This window comes from Colletotrichum fioriniae, assembly GCF_027942845.1.
Source record: "Colletotrichum fioriniae strain IMI 355084 chromosome Unknown scaffold_9, whole genome shotgun sequence".
Lineage (NCBI taxonomy): Eukaryota > Fungi > Ascomycota > Sordariomycetes > Glomerellales > Glomerellaceae > Colletotrichum > Colletotrichum fioriniae.
In genome coordinates this window covers 1,371,555-1,390,516 of record NW_027076845.1, presented here as the reverse complement: position 1 = coordinate 1,390,516, position 18,962 = coordinate 1,371,555, and the positions used below count along the sequence as shown (strand labels likewise).

General features: G+C 53.8%; 5 protein-coding genes across 5 annotated transcripts; 1 reads left to right on the top strand and 4 right to left on the bottom strand.

Moving 5' to 3' along the window:
- Positions 1-906: 906 nt before the first annotated feature.
- Positions 907-1,296, bottom strand: N0V96_007831 (uncharacterized protein; the record flags this gene model as incomplete). Its single annotated transcript, XM_053196460.1, has 1 exon — positions 907-1,296. The coding sequence occupies one exon, from the start codon at positions 1,294-1,296 to the stop codon at positions 907-909; it is 390 nt and encodes a 129-aa protein (XP_053046111.1).
- A 2,798-nt stretch (positions 1,297-4,094) lies between these two features.
- On the bottom strand, positions 4,095-6,078 carry PAC1 (protein with putative role during mitosis; the record flags this gene model as incomplete). The annotated part of the gene is made up of 4 exons (XM_053196459.1): positions 4,095-5,413; positions 5,491-5,569; positions 5,631-5,834; positions 5,899-6,078. 4 exons carry the CDS (start codon positions 6,076-6,078, stop codon positions 4,095-4,097), a joined length of 1,782 nt encoding a protein of 593 aa, XP_053046110.1.
- A 6,916-nt stretch (positions 6,079-12,994) lies between these two features.
- Positions 12,995-14,127, bottom strand: N0V96_007829 (uncharacterized protein; the record flags this gene model as incomplete). Its single annotated transcript, XM_053196458.1, has 2 exons — positions 12,995-13,734; positions 13,848-14,127. 2 exons carry the CDS (start codon positions 14,125-14,127, stop codon positions 12,995-12,997), a joined length of 1,020 nt encoding a protein of 339 aa, XP_053046109.1.
- Positions 14,128-15,197: 1,070 nt separating this feature from the next.
- On the bottom strand, positions 15,198-16,264 carry N0V96_007828 (uncharacterized protein; the record flags this gene model as incomplete). Its single annotated transcript, XM_053196457.1, has 3 exons — positions 15,198-15,835; positions 15,911-16,140; positions 16,227-16,264. 3 exons carry the CDS (start codon positions 16,262-16,264, stop codon positions 15,198-15,200), a joined length of 906 nt encoding a protein of 301 aa, XP_053046108.1.
- Positions 16,265-17,429: 1,165 nt separating this feature from the next.
- On the top strand, positions 17,430-18,485 carry IFR1_2 (Zinc-binding oxidoreductase alcohol dehydrogenase; the record flags this gene model as incomplete). Its single annotated transcript, XM_053196456.1, has 1 exon — positions 17,430-18,485. One exon carries the CDS (start codon positions 17,430-17,432, stop codon positions 18,483-18,485), a length of 1,056 nt encoding a protein of 351 aa, XP_053046107.1.
- Between the last annotated feature and the right edge of the window lie 477 nt (positions 18,486-18,962).

Genomic DNA, 18,962 nt, shown 5'->3' with positions numbered 1-18,962 from the left:
AGCTCCGCTGGTGCATACGGCGCCATCCCAAACCATCATCCCCACAACTTACAATCGCGCTGAGCTTCAATACACCAACTCGCGGCGTTCACTCCGCCGCCGCCGCCTCCGCCTCCGCCTCCACTGATATCCTTCTTCCTTTCGACCCATCCTCTACCCATCTCGGTCCAAGTCAGTCGCGGATGTGGTCAGCAGTCGCCTTTTAGTTACGCGGGGTTGTCATAGTCTACCAGAATACCAAAGACGGATAAAGATAGCAGGATAAGGATAGCGTGAACCCGAAGGACCCCTGGCCAAAGATGGTTTAGCTAAGGAAAGTCTGTCAAGGGTATCGGGGAAATAGATTGTGGATCACCATTCGCTGCCGAACCAACGTCTTATTCATCTCGCTGACCCTCGAGTCGAGGCGAATGCCAATAAACAACGGAAAAACTCTATTCTACTCTATTTGCCGAGATGAGGCGAGGGATGTCCCGCGGGCTGCGGACTTTGGACTCTGTCCGAAAGTGCAAGTTTCCGAGCCCCAGCACGTTCAACACATAAACTCCCTTCGAAAGCAATCATACAGGGATATCTGAAATGTGGAAAACCAATGTGGTCTGCCAAGATCTTTTGGCCGGATTTGCATTCCGAAACCAAGGCCTCGATGAGATGAACCTATCGCCAGCGGAAGACATCACTTATATCGATTAGTTCCCTAACAATCAGTCCATTGGACTAATTTATTCTTTAGTCTCTCATCATATTCATTAAATTCTCCCTTTCGAGCTGGTCTAGTCGTCTGGTTATCCCCGCAAGATCGTGCACATTAACAACCCCTTGAACCGAACTATCAACCAGCCATTCACCCCTTGACCCATCTCATGATGATCTCATCAAATCCTCACAACTCTATCCGTAGAGACTTTAGACAGCGCCCGCCGGCAAGAACGACATGTCAAATTGGAAAGGGCACTTGACAGCGGTGCAGATGCAGCCGCTGCCCTTGGGGATCGCCTTGCAGCGCATGGCAGGCGTCTTGGGGTCGCAGCAGCAGCACTGCTCCTGGGTGGCGGGGTCGAGCGGGCACGCGATGAGCGGCACGGCGCAGATGCTCTTCTTAGCGACCTTGCAAACGTAGTTGCCGGCGCCGCGGTCCTCGAGGTCGCAGGAGCAGCAGTTGGCCTTGGGCTCGGGGAACGGGATCGCTTCGCGCGGGGTGAGGAGGTCGCCGGAGGCGACGCCGGCTGGGGAGGCGTGGACGAGGGTGAGGGTGCCGGCGATGGCGAAGAGGAGGGTGTTGATGGAGAATTGCATTTTTGGTAGTTTGTTTGATGTGAAGTTTTGAGGTGACGTTGATTATTGAGGTATGGATGTTTGATAATCTCTGGTAATGATCATCAGCCCTTCGAGGCTCTTCGGTGACTTATATACTCTTTCCATTTCGTATAACACCCCCTTGACTGTTCCTCATGCTTCTGAGAGTCTATCCAGCTATACCGCAACGATGACAACATCGCACCAAACCTCTGACTTCAAGAACCTGATTGGTCACTTAGAAGAACCATATCTACCCTCCCTAGACTTACTCCATTACCCTTCCGTAGCCAGGAAAAAAGTTCCACATCCAAGAAGGAGAGACACGACGATGTCAGACTGAGACCCTTTCAAGCCTCAAGCCGGCACCACCCGCGACCGGTGAGGTTTGTTTGACCTGAATTGGGCAGTAGCACGAACCGCTTAGCGTCTTCGCGCGGATCTCAAGCCACCTGCAAGAATTCCTACGAAAAACCCCGGATCTGCGCAGATAATTGCGGATCGTTCGGCGAGGACACAAAAAAGGAAGAAAACTTTTATGGCCGGCTACCTACGGAGTACCACCTTGTCTCTTAAAATCTCATGATGGCCAGAACGATTTGGGCTTTTTTTGAGTTTGTCGTTATTTCGGTTCACCAGGGGAATTAGTTGACCGCTGTTAAGCGAGATTCTGCAAATGCAAGGCAGGTTATATACTGAAAAAGTCAGAAATCGTGTGATTATTAGACATCGCAGGTTCATCAAGTTAATGTAAAGGACCTAGAAATCAGGCAAAGTATTAGCTTGATACTCCTGGGCCCCAGTGTGCTGCATGTGCCATTGCTATGCGGGCTTGCCAGTGCCCTTCCCCCCCGCGAGATCTCGGATCCCGCCGAGAAAAGGGCCGATCACAGGGTTGACAGGCAAACAAGAATGTCTCGATCAGTGTGATGTCGGATTGAATGTGGGGGATTCAAGTAGACCGTGAGACACTCGTGTAAGTGTTGAAAAGTGTTGAAGGGAGAGAAAAGATTAGGCATGAGCTGTACATCACCTCGCCAAGAGTTAAAAGAGAGCGTTTTCGTCCTCGATATGGCTGTTGACTGCAAGCCGGGAAGCTTGGCAGGTGCTGACCCGTCAGCTCCATGTCTCAGTCGAAGCCTTCGACAGACTCGGTATCGCGTAGGGCCATGATTCCACACGGATAGACAGCAGTAAGAGCGATCCTGATTCCTTTATGATTATGCTATTTAATCTCACCTTGAGTCTCTAAGAAAAGCTAAGCATCTGGTCAATGGGTACTAAGGCCATCGTGAAGGCCCGCTCTGGGGCCCTGAATCGGACTCCCGCTCTGCTGTGCCTAGCCCTTGGAGCTGGAACCCCTTTCGAAGGGCTCGAAAAGGAGGCCACGGGACTCCGGTGACATTCCTCAAAGGGTGAGTGAAGAATTTTAGGGTCGGGTGACTGAGGATGAAGGCGTCCTGGGCAGACGTGAGAATGACGATCTGCGGCCCGGCCCCCGGTCTACGAGGCTCCGGATCCGGACATCTTGGCAAGACAACTTCATTCTCTATTCTATATCCATATACCCTCTCGGCTAGGGACGGGCGACGGATTGTCGAAAAACCGTCAGCCGGTCGCATTCTACAACAAACGGCCAATTGGCCGTATCGAGAAATCAGTTCGTGGGAACCGTTGGTGCCGGTTTCTATTCTTAGAATTTGGGCGTGCGGAGAAGAGGGTTCTTGTGGATGACATGGCTTATGGCTTTTGCTAGTAATTTAATCGGCCGGAACTTTTTTTAAGATGATGGGTAAAGTTTAAAGATTGTAGATCCTGCAGCCTCGTCCATCCCATCCGGGGGGAGTGAAAGCGGCAGCGAGGAGGGTCGGGGCCTTGGGGCGGTTCCGGTCGTCAAGGACTCAAGACAGGGCTTGGGTTTTCCGACACATGTTCGGCTGGACGGCCCGCATGGGAAGGGCGGTTCAGTTGAAGACAAGACTTGACTTACATCTCAAGACAGATGCCAACGATCTATTTGGATCTCGGAATGTTTGTTGTCTACGATGTCACAGTTGCTAAGATGGCCATACCAAATCAAGCTCAAGTGTTGAGGAAGGTGTTCAGAGGTAACAATAAGCTTCATTTCGACCCTTTTGCGTTCAAGGCCAAGGAGACTGACTACATAGGTGGCGAAGCAACATGACTTTGTTTTGGTAGGTTTGGTTTCTTTTCATGATCTCATCATTTCCCCGTTCCGATAATTTCCGTATGATAAAAACCGCGCAACCGTTCGTTGGTGAGAAGGTAGAGAAGAACAGAAGATGTTTTCGCACTCATAGCAATAAATGCTTTGAACTCGCAAAGCCCCTCCCGAATGTTTAAAACTCGCCCTCTTTCCGTTGACATTTAAGATGCTTGTTGGGCGTCTGTGAAAATCAAAAGTGTTGTTTGGTGTTGGTAGAGTATGTCCACTCCGATCCATCTGCGTTTTGAAGACTGCGTTGATTTCAAATCCGACTTTCCCCCCTTTCAACTTCCACCGACCAGGGTATGTAAACGTAACAAAGAGGCTTCGACAGGGCTTGGTGGGAGGTATTCTTGCCAGAAGCGCATTTGATGATAAAAAGAGAATAGAAGAAGTTTTGCAGTAGAATGATATACGAACCAGTTTTTGTTGAAACCGATCACTTTTCCCTCAGTTCAAAGTTGGAGAAAAACTTTTTGGAAAGACACGCTTATAGGACACACACAGCTATTGGTACACGCGCCAAGATGGGGCCTCTCTTTCGACAAGACAGCAAAGTGTCTGGCTTTCTTCAGTTCGCCATGCGCAGAATGGGGTACAGCGGCGCAGCCGGGGCGGGCTTGGCGTCAACCTCCATAGGCTCCGGAGACTTAAGACGGCTAGCCTCAGGAGACTTAGGAGCGGGAGCAGCGGCTTCCGCAGCGGCCTTCTCGGCGGGCTCGTCAGAGTACTCTCTGCGGTCGATGCGATCGCGGATGTACTCGCGGAGCGCCTCGATGGTGCGCATGTTCTCGAGCCACTGGTCGTACTTCTCCTCGCGCTCGCGGGCACCCTCGCTGGTGTCCGACTCGGAAGAGGGAGAGCCGACGGACGAGGCGACGGACTCGGCCTTGGGAGTTGTAACGCTGGAGGAGTCCTCGTAGATAATGGGGGACTTTGGCGAGGAGGGCGCGGCGCGCTGGAGCATGCCTCCCGAGTAGCGTCTGCGCTCGTTGCTGTCGAAGCTGGGTCCGAGTGTAGAGGCGGTGGACTGGCCGGGGAAGACGGAGCTGACGGCCGGGAGGTTGGGGTACATGACTGAAGAAGCGGTGGAGCTGTGTCTCGACTGGGGAGACATGCCGGAGGAAGAGGGGCTGGGCGAGTGACCAGATGTGTATGACATGGTGCTTGAGGGGGGAGTGACGGCGGGGGTTCCAGTCGACGAGACTGCGGTCAACGGGGACGCCATGTGAGCAGCGGACACGGGGTAGCCGTCTTGGGTGACTGGAATGCCGGCGTGAGAGCCTCTGTGAACACCCGGGGGCGAGGGGCTGTGGCGGAGATCGAAGGTGTTCTGGCCGTGGATGTGGATTCCTTGTGTGGCCTGGTGCGAGTTCTCGTACACAGTGCTCTGCATCTGCTCCAATATCTGGTCGATTTGGACCAGGTCGTTCTTGGTGCGGGCGTTGGGCATGGGCGGCAGGTAGTACTGCTGGGACATGGGTCCGGGGCCGGAAGGAGGTCCGCCGGCCTGTTGGTGGTGAACGTGCTGCTGGGGCGGGGCTGCCATGTAGTCGGAGCCGGGCATGGGACCGGCGTGCAGGCCAAGAGCGCCGTGAAGAGGGAGAAGAGATCGGCCGACTTGTTGGTAGGAGGTCGGGTCGACCTGGCGACGCTTGGCGTGTGCGAAGAAGTCGTCAACCATGTCGAAGGCGCGCTTGTTGCGGTTGTCATAGCCGCCGTGGTGGCCAATGTACTCAGTTCGGGGAGGGTTCAAGGGTTGTTGGTTGAAGTACAGTCCATAGTTTGTAGATGGTTGGGGTGCATAGTAGCTAGCATGCCCAGCCTGGTGTGCGAAGGCGGCGGAGTTAGTCCGAATGTGGCCATTATGATCATAGTAGCTAGAAGAAGCTGGAGGCAAATTAGCCTCTAGTTGGAGAAAATAGAGGACAGACTTTGGAGGGGTGTGCAAACTGAGCTCTACATACCTTTGCCAGGCTGCGCCCGGTAGCCGTTCAAACCTTGGTCCTGGGGCGAGCGGACGAGCACAGAGTCATCGGCGTGGGTCTGTCATTTTGTGTGAGCATGGTTGAAGCTGATTTAGATGGTGGTTTGTTGGTTGGTTTACCTTGACATGCTTCTTCAAGTCCTGAGGGCGCTTGAAAGACTTGCCGCAGAACTCACACTTGTGAGGCTTGAGAGGAACGTGCACGCGAATGTGAGAAGTGATGTGGTCACGCTTCACAGTGGTCGTCCTGCAGGAGTTCCATTGGCAAGTGAGGTTGAGGTTGTTGGTGCTCTTGCGGCCAACGTGGCGTTCACAGATGTGCTCCTGTGAGGTTTGTTAGTGAGATGTTTCGGGTGAAGTAAAACTTTCGGTGTAAATTGCCACTTACGTAGAGAGCCTCGGGTGAGACAAACTTCAGGTTGCAGGCGTTCCACTTGCAGATGAGGTTGTCTTCTGCGCTGGTGCTGTTGGCGGACTGAGAAGTGTTGCTGGTTGTTGTTGAGGGAGCGGGGGTGCTGCTCTTGGGAGAGTTGCTCGCAGAGCTCTCATTCTCTTGTTTGGCGGACATGGTGAGTGACCGGGGTGTGTGTATGTTCGTATGAGTGTTGACCGAGCTGGCGGGCTCGGTGAAGAGAGTCCGGAAGATTGGAATGTGCCGAGTCCCGTGAGGCGCTTTGGGATTGGATGGTTGTGTAAGTAGGAGTGGGGTCCTTCTTGATGCTTCAGGTTGAAGATTGCCGAGAACAGGCGAGAGTATACTTGGGATAATACAAAGCTGAACGGGGGGAAAAAGAGACGGTCAGCAATGCTTTTATGTTTTTCTGCCGACTCTCACAAGACTGGGTGTTCTCGAGGGAAATCAATCAGTCTGATCTGGGGGGCATGGACGATGGGCTCTTCTCTTTATTCATGAATCACATTTCCTCTCCGCTCTTCCTACCCTTCCAAGAGTCTTGGCAAAGTCTTGGCGACCGGGGCTTGTGAGACTAGCCGACTTTTGATTGGTCCAAGGTGGCGAGGGCTGCCGAGCTGATGTCGCGGATGATGGGGGGAGACAACAAGGCAGGCAAGGTGCGTCGAGCCTTGCCTCAGTTGACACTGTACCCAGGTCACTCTGCCCTAACACTTTTACGAGACGATCCCCCATAAAAGTAATAGCTGCGGCTCAGCAACACAGTCGAATCCTGACGAGAAAACAGATAGCACCCACTGACACTTCAAGTACCTCGCCAACACCGCAACATCCGGGCGCATACGATGCCAAGACTCTGGCTGTCTTGGGGCGTCTTGGCAAATCTCCAGTTTTCACTCTTTCTCCCTTCGCCGAGACCTTGGCATTTGCTCTTGGCTCCTGTTGCTTCATCCTGCGAGCACCTGCGTCCATTTACGTTGGTCAATAGCTCGCCATCAGCTGATGACCGCAAGCGCAGCGTTTGATTTCCTGTCCTCCTTTGCTCGGCGGCGGCCTTCGTACCGGTACGGTTCTTGCCAGCGTTCTGGGAAACTTGGCCTTCTTTGTTTCTGCGACCGGTTGCCATGCTCATGGGAATAACGGCGGACGGCACGCACCCATCATCGATGCGGCTCGTTGGAGATGTTCCCCATGGTAATGACCATGTATTGGGTATTTCTGTCTACGGGTCACAACACTCTGTGTCGTCTGAAGAAGAGGCCTGCGACCGTCTCAGATGAGGGAGCGCTGTTTCCAGCCAAGCAGGTGGTGAGCCGAGTATTTTTGGGTCCTTGGATTGCTTGGAGTCTCTGGGGGTCTTGGGGTGTGACCGGACGGGACAAGAGTCCAAGACTGACCTGTCCTGAGAAACAAGCCATCAAGTACTCCCGTACCTGATGTCACGGGCAAAGCACTCGTCGCACTGGAAGTACACACGGAGCACCTACACTTTCAGGCGACCAGCCAGAGAGATAGGACGATTGACAGGACATGGGAGATGCCTGGTGCCCGATTGACAGGGAAAGGGGCACGAGAACGACAAGCCTTCCACCCTTTTTCTCAATACTCCGTGTATCAAGCCCTCCATGCTTCGAGTCCCAGACTCTCAAAAGCCAAGAGACCAAGTCTCCGTGCCTTCGTACCAGAAGAAGCAGAAAGCGAAAAGAGACACACACGACACCGGGTGGGGACGAACATGCGACGGCGGCCTCGGACACTCCGATAAGCGCATACCCCGTAAATATTGATAACTATCCATCCCATGGAGCCGGCCCAAGAATAACGTATCCGTACCCGTACCGCACACGGCAAGACGGGATGCAGCCAGCTCGTCATTTCCGCAGGCCGCCCCAAAGCTGCCACGCTGCGAAGCATGGGCAAAGCCGCAACAAATCACCCATATGCTTAACCGAGCGAATTCCCCCTCCACTTTTTCGACTTTGCAAGTTACGTGTGTGGAACAAACTCGACAGTCTGGACACACAAGTGGCGCCCGACCCTCGATAAGCTGGGGAGGGCACCCTTGGGGGGAGCAGGTGACTTTCGGGTGACGGGGGGGGACGCTGGAGATTCTGACAACGTTTTGGGGCAATGCCCAAGAGCCAAAAGAAGCTTTCCGCTCCTCTCTTCTTGGCCTCTCCGCCGCAGCCAAGACTGCCAAGTCCTTAGCGCCAAGGGCTACGCGCAATCCAAATGCCCTCGCCTGTTGTCGGCTGGTTGTCGCCCCCTCTTCTCGACATGTCCACGATACAGTCGCCGCTCCCCTATGGTCAGCTAGAAGCCGTCCAAACCGGCTCGTCCAAAAAGTGTTGCGCAATACCGCCTGTTATGGCCCACGCAGGGAAGCCGATGTGCCGGCCGTTGGTCATCGCATTCGGTACGGGGAGATGCGGTGGGGTTTGCCAAGACTTTAAATACGTGGATGAGGAAACTTGAACATTTTCTCCGAACTGAGAGCTTGAAAGGAAGGACAGATGGGAAATCGAAAAGATTGGGTTGGGGTGGTGGGTGGTGGGTGAGGGTGCGGCGTGGTGAGGAGGGTGAGATGCCGTGTGCCAAAACGACGCAACTGTCGGGGTCCGAGGGATACGTACCTCCGAATAGGTAGGTACCTACACTACCTACCTTAGGTGCTGCATGCCTCGAGTCGACACCAACGGAAGTTACGCAGAAACCAGCCTCGATCCGCCAAGACTCATTTCTGGTAATGGCAGGTACCTCTCGACCCCCTTCCCAAGATCATCCCGTCCCTGACCGGCCATCCACAGGTTCCTCCCCAGTGTGGCAGTTCACTTTTCTCCCTTTACAATCAACAACCACTCAATTCCCTACGGTTTTGTTTTATTTTACCTTTCGACTTCCTGATTTGCCTTCTCGTTGTCGGATTCCCACCACGGCACTTAGCACTTTGTGCAATACATCGCAAACGCACCGACACAGCCATCTTGTTCTTGAGTTGGTCGATCCAGCCAGATGTCACCCCGTCGATTACCTTAAAACATGGACCCAGCGTGCCAACGTGCCCAAGGCCAACGCCCGTCCATACATAGTAGCATCATATTCACAAGTATTCAGGTGAGCGGGTCGCTCAACTCTTGGCAGTTCGACCCACGATGGCGGTACGCCAATTGGTGTCAGACTGCTCCCCTACTCCCCTTGGTGAACAGTGTCGTCGACCAGTCGACTTGGCCTCTTTCCTCCTGGCTATGGCGCCAAGCTGGCTCGACAAAAGAAGACATCAGCCCAAGAACGACGAGCCGTCTCACAAACCATGCCATCGCATCATGGCCGACCCCGCTGTCCACGGGATCCCGCACTGGCACGGTGTGTTCGCTGCAGACCATTCCCAAGAACTCGAGAATCAGCCAAACCTGACAATTTGCCGCTTCAAAGCCCAGCCAGACGAAAGCTGGGCGTTCTTGGCTGCAGATACCAAGCACCTTCAGCCTGTATCCCCCATCCTGTCCACCTTGCGCCCGCCGCTTCGCCGTTCAATGAGGCTGTGCAAGCAATGCCAAGACCTGCGAGGATGGGTGGTTTCGCCCTGGCTTCAACTCTCGCCGGTCCAGGGGGGGAACCACATCGCCAGCGCTCTACACTCAATCAGAGGAGAAGCAATCAAAACGAGGCCTTTAACAAGTCTTGGCATGGCTCTTTCACACTCACTGGCCGCCACATGCATTTTATTTGCGCGATTTGTGAGTTTGTTTAGCCCGTCTCGACTATGCTTGAGTCTTACCACATCCTCGTTCATCAACAGATTGACTTTCACTCCCTCTACCCGAATCCGTCATTGCTCGTCCCACACTCTCACTAACATGGCTCGAAGAATTAAGGTTCTAGGAGGAAAGCCCGCATACTTTGTGCCGTCCTGCATGGTCATCATCCATTGGCTGTGCTGCCAGAAAGCTCGCCGATGTGCCACGAGCGCGATGATCCTGCCAATGCCACGGAAATCTACCAAGCTTTCCGGCGAAATCTTGGATGCACGACACCCGAGCGAGAAAACGACCGCGTGCACTATTAGCACCATGACTGTTTGCCCGCACACCCCAGATGTAGCCACAGACTACAATGACTCTTTCGAGTTCTGAGCCATCGTTCACGCTGGAACTCTCTACGTTTGGTCGCAGTTATTCCAGACTCAATCAGACCACCATGTTCGCCTCCCCAGACGATCGCGACAACCCCGGCAGTTCAGAGACGAGTGGTCCCCCGAAAAGCCCCAGATGCGGAGGGTCGAATGGGGTGCTTGTGTTCGGACGCCAGGCCGAGATTAGGAAGGACTCTGCAGGTGGTGCAGTCAGTTCAAGAGGGGGATCACCGCTGTCCTGGCTCGGCGGGATCAGGCCAAGATGCCAGTAGGGCTTGTTGCAGAGTGGGCTTTGCTCCATCTCCATCGTGCCCATGCACTCTTGGCCTTCTCTTACGAGCTCCAGACTTTGAAGGACCTTCTTGGCTTCTGACCGTAGGCCCGCCGCCCAAAGGCGACATACCAGCCCGCAAAGCGCGTCGGCATGGTACCGCGTTGTGCAACAATTCTTCGGAACCTCTCGGCGTCTTGGCTTTAGCTTGAGCGCTTTCTGTCTGGCCTTGGATTACATCAAGTCTCAGCGCTGACTGGCTTACAGGTGGAGTGGCCAAGGCCCACAGCCCTCTTCCAATTTCATATTCGTACTCCCTCCCATCTGCCGCAAGTGATGCTGATGAGAAATGCAGGAGAGCGCAGAAACGATATGCCAGAGTCACGTATCGACCTCCGCTACTCAAAGGCCTTGAGATCACAGCGCAACCCTCCGGAAACAGTTTCGAAATTCGGGCGATATTTTAGAGTATCCGGAGCCTCTCAAATCCAAGACGGCAACGCCTTGGTTTTGGCCTTGGCTCCATCTTGGCCGGGCAATTGTGACGATGATCAAGAGTAAGCCTTGGGTTTCGGGGGACTGAAACGGCTGCCGGCCTCCGGTACCCGGGCGGACAACAGATGAACGTCGACGAGTGGGCCGTGTTGTCAACTGGCGATTATCCGTGCTATCAATTGGGAGAGCAGCGACCTATCTTCTCTTGGCGTTTGTATGCCAAACGACGATCTCTATTGCGACCATTGATCTCCTGTTTGCCAAGCATCCTCACCAGCGTTCTATCAAGCGACTTATGGATAGTCGCCCGTCAATGCTGTAGGCAAAGCAGCCACCTAGATCCGGGTCAAGATGCCCGTGATCAACCAGAAGCGGAGTCTTGGTGAGCAGATGCAACCTAGCTCCGACAACAGCTGCCGCTGTTCGACGGCGATGGTGAGAATTTCCGGCGAGAGGTCGGTCCTGGCACACGACGTTTCCTCCGGGCTACTCCAATACTGTAGGTTCTGGTTCAAGAAGCTTGCTACTGTCGTACTGGACCAGAATATCCATCTTGCGTGTGGCTAAAGGTGATCCCCACTTGCAGAAAATAGCTGCAACCCCTGGCCCCCTTTCTCCTTATCGTCCTTTTGTTTGTTTCCATTGCTGTTTCCAGCTATTTCTGTTTCTTGCCTTTCATTTATCAAATCGATCTATTCGACCCTCCGAAATGACCCGACCGCTCACACCCCATGAGACGCCAAGAATCCGGACTTGCTTCGATGCTTGACCAACATAACAAAGTCACCGACTGAAGGTGTCTCCGCTTCAGTCTGCGGACCAAATTTCCCTCATTCAGCAAAGTCGAAGCAAAGAGGTTCGGTGCACCATTAGCCTGGACATAGCAGCTAAGTGGGTGACAAGATAGGATGCCAGTTGACAAGATTGTGACGCTTACTTGCCTGCTTGCTGTGCCTCATATTCTTATCCTCATTATTCTTTTTATTGTTACTGTTATAACTTTTGTCCTTTGTATTTTCATATGAGAATACTCTTTGAAGAAAGAATAGGGATAGGAATAGTAGGAATAGAAATAACAGGAAAGGAGCTAGGGAGGGTATTGATAGAGCGGCAAGCGATTTTGTCACCCACTTGGCAGCGTAATGCAGGCCACTGTCGCCTTCACCCTCAGAATGCAGCATGATGCAGGCCTAGGTCATGGTTCCTTCTCAATGAGGCCTCCTGTCTCTTTTTTCCGCGACACAAGCAGTGTCCAGTGTGTCACGTCTCCAGAAGAAGAAATCTAGTGATTTACTCCTGAGCGGGGTGGGCAACTGAAGGATAGATCTGGGCTATCGAGTGGCAACTTCCCTCTGCATGGGCTCGACGCAAAAGTAAGAAGGGTGCTCCAGTTTCTGGTTCAGAAAGAGTCGATGAGATGCTGGAGCGTCCGTCGCTGTGGCTTTCGTGGTCTTGCAGGCTTCGCAGGCGATGAGATTCACGCGCCAGTCTCATTTGCGTTCAACATGTCTCTCTCGCTAGTATTGCTACTGCTATGTCCATTCCTGCCAGCTACAGGAGCTAGCTCGTGTGGAGGTCGTGAGAGTGCCTTCATTCTTGCTATACAATCGTCTGCGGAATCTTCTCTGGAGTGGTCAATGATCCCTCGTGGTTCCCTTACCTCGAACCATTTCTCCCTGCCCCTGCCCTCTTGGAGGAGGCCCGTCTCCTCGTAGACGCCCTTGACCACGATGATGCGATGATGCCTTCCCCTGTGCATCACGGCTACTCATCCGTGTCGTGTGATAGACATTGAATACAAACCAGAGAATCAACGGGATCCTTTGAAGATTTGGGCATGCCACACTCTAAGAGCTGCTTTACTTGACTACCGAGTTGCTTGAAGAATCCACGCTGAGCACGACGATCATCTCGCAGGACGCCTCAAACACGTCTGCGAATGCTGGATGCGAGTCATCTTACACTACAGTCCTTCTCTACGCCGTGCCCACGGTTCAATAGTTGCGAGACGGCCTACGTAAACACATTGACCTCTTGTCATGCTGTCTCTTCATCGTGTGTGGTAATGAATCCTGTCCAACAACGGAGACGAACAATCCTCGAACACTCTTAGCTCTGTAGTCTTGATAACCCCCTAACGACATCCGCACCTCAAAGATACAATCTACAAATCTTCACCCCATGACCAGCACGCTCCTAAAGCGCACCTTGTTCGACATCATACGCTCCACCGCATCAGGGGCTTCGCCCAAGGGAAACTTCTCAATCAGGCACCTGACGCCCTCCTTCTTCGAGAACTCAATCGCGTCCTCCGAATCCTGCGCGTGCCCGCTAGGCCACCCGTGAACCGAGCAGCCGCCCGCGATCAAATGCAACGAGTTGATTTCGATATTCCCGACCGGCGCGAGCACCAATAACTTGCCGCGCACCTGCAGCGCGCCCGTAAGGGAGCTAATCGCCCTTGCGCTCGGCGCCGTCGCGACCACGAGCGCGGCGCCGCCTAGGGCCTTGAGCTTCGCCACGGGGTCCTCGACGCTGCTGTCGATGAAGCGCTCGGCGCCCAGCTCAGACGCGAATTTCGCTTTCGCGGCGCCGGAGCTGATAGCCGCGACGCGGTAGCCCATTTTGCTGGCGTATTGCACGGCGAGGTGACCTAGGCCGCCGAGACCTTGGACGGCGACGAGGCTTCCCTGTGGGATCTCCATCTTGCGGATGCCGTTGAAGACGGTGACGCCGGCGCAGAGGAGGGGCGCCGTCTCGGCGGGGTCGAGGTCTGCTGGGACGCGGACGACGGCTTCGGCACGGAGGGTGACGTATTCTGCGTAGCCTCCGTCGCGGGTCACGCCGTTGATTGGACCGTTTTGGCAGGATTGGAATTGGCCTAGCTGGCATGTTGTGCAGGTTCCATCGTGGCCTGTGTGGACGTGAGTTAACTACACTTCAACATGATCTCCCTCCCCAAAGACCTCCCTCATCTCATGCTTGTTGGTGATCCAAAGGGAAGGTTTCCAGATATTACAAACTCACCTCCATGCCAAGCTCCTCCAACGCGCTCGCCACCCACGAACCTCGACACGCCCTCGCCGACGGCGACGATGTCGCCTACAATCTCGTGGCCCGGTACGCGAGGGTGGACGGGCCCGAATTCACCCTTTTGCATGCCGACGTCCGAGTGGCAGATGCCGCAGGCGAGCACCTTGACGAGGACCTCACCTTTGCCCGGCGCCGTTGACTCCAACGTCTGGAGTTGCAGAGGGGCGCCTGCCTCCTTGACCTGCCACGCCTGATATGTCTTTGGGAGGGACATTGCTGCTGTATTAGATGCAGAGAGAGGGGGTGAGTGAGTAAGTGGGACGTTGCGGTGTGATGATCTTGTATGGTGATTCTGTTCCCCTATGTACTACATCTTGGAGAAGGGACGCTTATATAGCGTTAGATTATGTAAATGTTGCGGAAAGTAATACTATGGCAACTGGCATACAACTTTCCTCGTGATGTCAATGTTCGATGGTTTGGAGGGGAGTGAGGTCTGGTAAAACTGGATCTTTGATTTGTGATCCGGTGATACTGACTAACGGAGGCCGCGCCGGAAACCCACTTCCCGGTATTTACGTCTAGTATCTCCGTTACCTCCCTCTCATTGACCGGCTTCTAGCAAGATTTTATCTCAAGCATTGATTCTCAAGTAGAGCTCTAGGTTTCTTCAGATCGTTGCCGGAGTTTGTGTCCTACCACGTTGGGGCATTATAGCAGGGATGGAGTTGCCGGAGTTATGTCCTACTATGTTGGGCATCGGAGCAGGGATAGGGGTGCTGCGTATGAAGTAAACCGTGAGGCCGCGCCCAGCGGAGAAGAGATGTCTTCTTGGCAAGTCTACAGCAGAATTAAGTGATGTACGAAAAGGCCGATGCCGAAAAAGGCCGTAACGGCTCCGGCTGGACTGGACGGGGTCGGGCTCGGCGCCGACTCGAACCACCATCATCCGGCTTTGAATTATCTGCCAACGAAAACCCTCATGTTCAAGTATGCTTAGAGATTTCCATGGCTGTCTCGCAAGCAGAACAGTAGGCTCGTCAAGGAGTGGAGATGCAGACGTGGCACATCTCATGCATCGACGTCAGAAAACGAAAGCCCGAAGGAACGTGAGGGAAGTCTCGCGAGGTTCTTGAATGGGGTTATTCGGCGAGATACTCGAAGAAACGAAGATTCGATTATGCTCTAGTGGTTACACTCTACTGCCGATTACGGCTCATTTCGGGAACCAAATTAACAACCAATATCCAGAACGCGTCAGAAAAGAAACCAGGATGCCGCTCTTGATCGCAAACATCACATCCCAATCATTCAATCACACCACCAACCCCCAAGACCTAGACCCTAGGCCTTCTTGACCTTTTCCTGTCCCCTTTGGAAAATCTTCTTCTTAATCACCGGATCGCTCAACCCCGCCGCCCCATTCATCGTCCCATCAAACACGTTTCTGGGCCCAAACGCATTCAGAAACCAAACAAGCCACGCATTCGTACCCTTCCATACATACGGGCTTCCACCGCTCTTAAGCACGAGCGGCACGACCTGCCGCGCAAACTCATCAGGCTTCATCGTCGTCTTCTCGTGCGTGGCGCTGCGCTCCCTTACTTTATCCTCGGCGTCCACGTACAGGCTGTCCCTGTCAAACGAAATGTTGTTGGCCTGGATGATGGACGTGGCCACCTCGCCCATGTAGACCGTCAGCACGCGCAGGCCGAGGGGCGCGACCTCGAGGCGGAGGGTGTCCGAGTAGGCCGCGACGGCGGCCTTTGTGGCGTTGTAGCCTGATGTGAAGGGCCCCGGGAGGCGGGCGAGGACGGACGCGACGTTGACGATTGTCGGTTGCTGGGAGGATTGGGAGGTGGAGACGGCGGCGAGAAGAAGCGGAGTGAAGGCTGTTACCATGTCGAAGAGGCCGAAGACGTTGGCGTCGAACATTTGGCGGGTGCGGTAGGAGTCTGCTTCTACTGCTGGTGCTTCGTAGACTTGATGTCGGAAATATCCATGTCAGTTGTCTTGATATGGTGGGAATGCCTAGAACGGAGGGAGAGAGAACTTACGAGCACCGGCATTGTTGTACAGAATGTCAAGGGTGCCGCCTGTACGTCTCACAATCTCTTCCTTCACAGTAGCGATGCTCTCCGAGCTCGTCACGTCGAGCGTGAGCGTTTCGATGCCTTTCTCTGTGAGGTTCGCCACCGACTTGAGCGAACGGGCGGTTGCGAAGACGCGCAGGCCCTGGGCTGCGAATGCGAGCGCCAGCGTGTTACCGACACCCCCTTGGGAGCATCTGTCAAAGGCACGTCAGCGTTCCAAGTTTGAGAAACACGTAAAGTAGAGGAGCATAGAAGGTATCTCGGAGTCAACTCCACTTACCCTGTAATGAGGACTGTTCGCTTGTTGGGTGATGGCATGATTGTAGGTCAGAACTCCAAAGTGGTTGTGAATGATGAGAACCTGGAATGATTAAACAAGCTGGGTATGTTGAATGGGTTGTCCAACTACGTGACCTCGACGTGGAAATCCCACAGGACTTAAGTAACTACATGACAACTGTGATTTGGAATAAAATGGCCCCCGATTGCTGCCGATATATCTTAGCCGGTATCCAAATGGCGAAACTCGGTCAAAACTCTAGCCATGATGACATATGTCAAGCTGTGTGCGTCGAATTCGATGAACATTGGTAAGCTCGTAGAGAAACGCACTTTAAAAGATTAGTGCGAGTGGTGTGTGCATTCGGAGCCTTCAAATGCTCCATTTCCCGCCGTCTTGAAAAGCTCTCGGGCAAGTCAAAACCTCTCCGCGTCTTTATCCGGAAGGAGGGGCCGGACATGGCCTTGGGATGACAAAGAGTGGCTTCTAGCACGTACAAGCTTTCGTCCCGTTTTACCACCTTGTCTACCAAGTGGGTGACAAAATAAGATGCTGGTTAACACTAAACTATGAAGCCTACTTACCTGCTTATTGTTCCTGAATTATTTTTATTATTTTTTTATTATTATTCAAGTTTCTGTCATCTTCATTACCTCTATTGTTTTTATTTCCTATACATTCATTAGAGAGTACTATTAAGAACAATAGGAATAAGAATGATAATAAACGAGCCGGGTACTAGGGCACCCATAGAGCGGCAAACGATTATGTCACCCATTTGTCTACCCATCGATCGCGTGTGGTGAGTAAACCATAATCGTCCCGGGAGCTGTTTAATAATCGCCTCCGAGAAAGTGGAGACTCTCCGGCGCCGATTTGAATCCAGCCGTAGCCCGTCAAATGTGGGGCTTTAGTCCCATCCGCAACTCGTTGGTTGACCGTCCGTCTGCTGTCCGCAACTCCGCAACAGCGGCAAGACGAATAGGCCCACTTGCGGTTCTTAATTGCGCATCATGGCGAATGGAACGTGCTTAATAATGTCCAATTTTGGGTTTCAGCATGAGAGAAAGCATGCGGAGAGAGTAGCATAAATGACAATCGGAGGACCATGTCCTCGTAAACATTCCGATATCATTCTTCATCACCACCAAATTGCAATCAATCTTTCCAGGAAATACACGGAACCATTACGCGTACACAAAAATGTCTTCCAACCACGCCATCGTCATCCAGGGTGCAGGCAAGGCCCAAGTCGTCGAAGCTTCCGTCCCCCAGCTCCGCGATGACTACCTCATCGTCAAGGTCAAGGCCGTCGCGCTGAACCCGACCGACATCCTCCACATCGACCTCTTTGCCGTCACAGGAGCCCGCGTGGGCTGCGACTACGCCGGCGTCGTCGAGGAGGTCGGCGCCAAGGTCGCAAAGTCCTTCAAGAAGGGGGACCGCATCGCCGGCGTCGCGCACGGGTCCAACGCCGTGCACCACGAGGACGGCACGTTCGCCGAGTACATCACCGTCAAGGGCGACCTGCAGCTCCGCATCCCGGACAACGTCACGTTCGAGGAGGCAGCCACCCTCGGCGTCAGCGTGACGACCGTCGGCCAGGGCTTGTACCAGAGTCTCGGCCTGCCGTACTTCGACAAGCCCAGCACCGAGAAGCTGCCCGTCCTCGTCTACGGCGGGAGCACGGCAACCGGAGCGCTGGCGATCCAGTACGCCAAGCTGTCTGGCCTGCACGTCATCACGACGGCCTCGCCCCACAACTTTGCGTACCTGAAGAAGCTGGGCGCCGACGAAATCTTGGATTATAAGTCTGCCACCGTCGTGGAGGACATCAAGAAGAGCGCGGGCGGCCAGTTGAAGCACGTGCTGGACTGCATTTCCTCCGAGTCGTCTGCGGATATCAGCGTCAAGGCGATTGCGGAAGACGGCGGCGTCTACTCCACCCTGCGGCCCGTGCCGGCGGAGCTCGTCTCGGCGATCAACGGCAAGGTGACGACCAAGATGACGCTGGCGTACACTGCCATCGGTGAGCCGTGTCAATTCGGTCCGCAGGCTTTGCCGGCGATCCCGGCGGATTTGGAGTTTGGAAGCAAGTTCTGGGCTGATACCGAGCGACTGTTGGGAGAGGGCAAGATTGTGGCTCACAAACCGACTGTGAACGAGGGAGGAGGTGGTTTCGAAGGCGTTCTCAAGGGTCTCGATCTAGTTAGACAGGGCAAGGTGAGCGGAACCAAGTTGGTTTATGTCGTTTCGTAATAGTTCAAAGATCCAAATAGCGATGTGGTCTTGCGACAATTATCAGCAACAATCAAAACACTTGAATGCGAAAGATGTGTCCCGAGAGGTCCGTGAATATGCACAACCCATAGGGCTAAAATGCTGTCATGGTTTTCACATCTTCAAATTTATCTATTCTCCCTGAGAATCTTGCAATCTGCTTTCAGCGATCATAGGAGAAACGGCAGCTGGAAACTTTGCTTGGTCGATGGGGTCGGAGACCAGGATGCCGGAGCCGAATGCTACAGGGATGTAGTCTCCCGAACCCGAGCGCCACTTGCCCGATTCGTCCGCCGACGAGAGCCCATTGGCAGCCAAGGTTGCATAACTGCAGATGTTTTGCAGGTCAGCGGCGGGAGGAAGATGATGTGGCGCATGCCAGCAGTCATGTACTTGAAGTGCGCAGTTTCGCTAGCAGCACCATTACCTCTTGCGATATGTGGTACGTGTTCATTG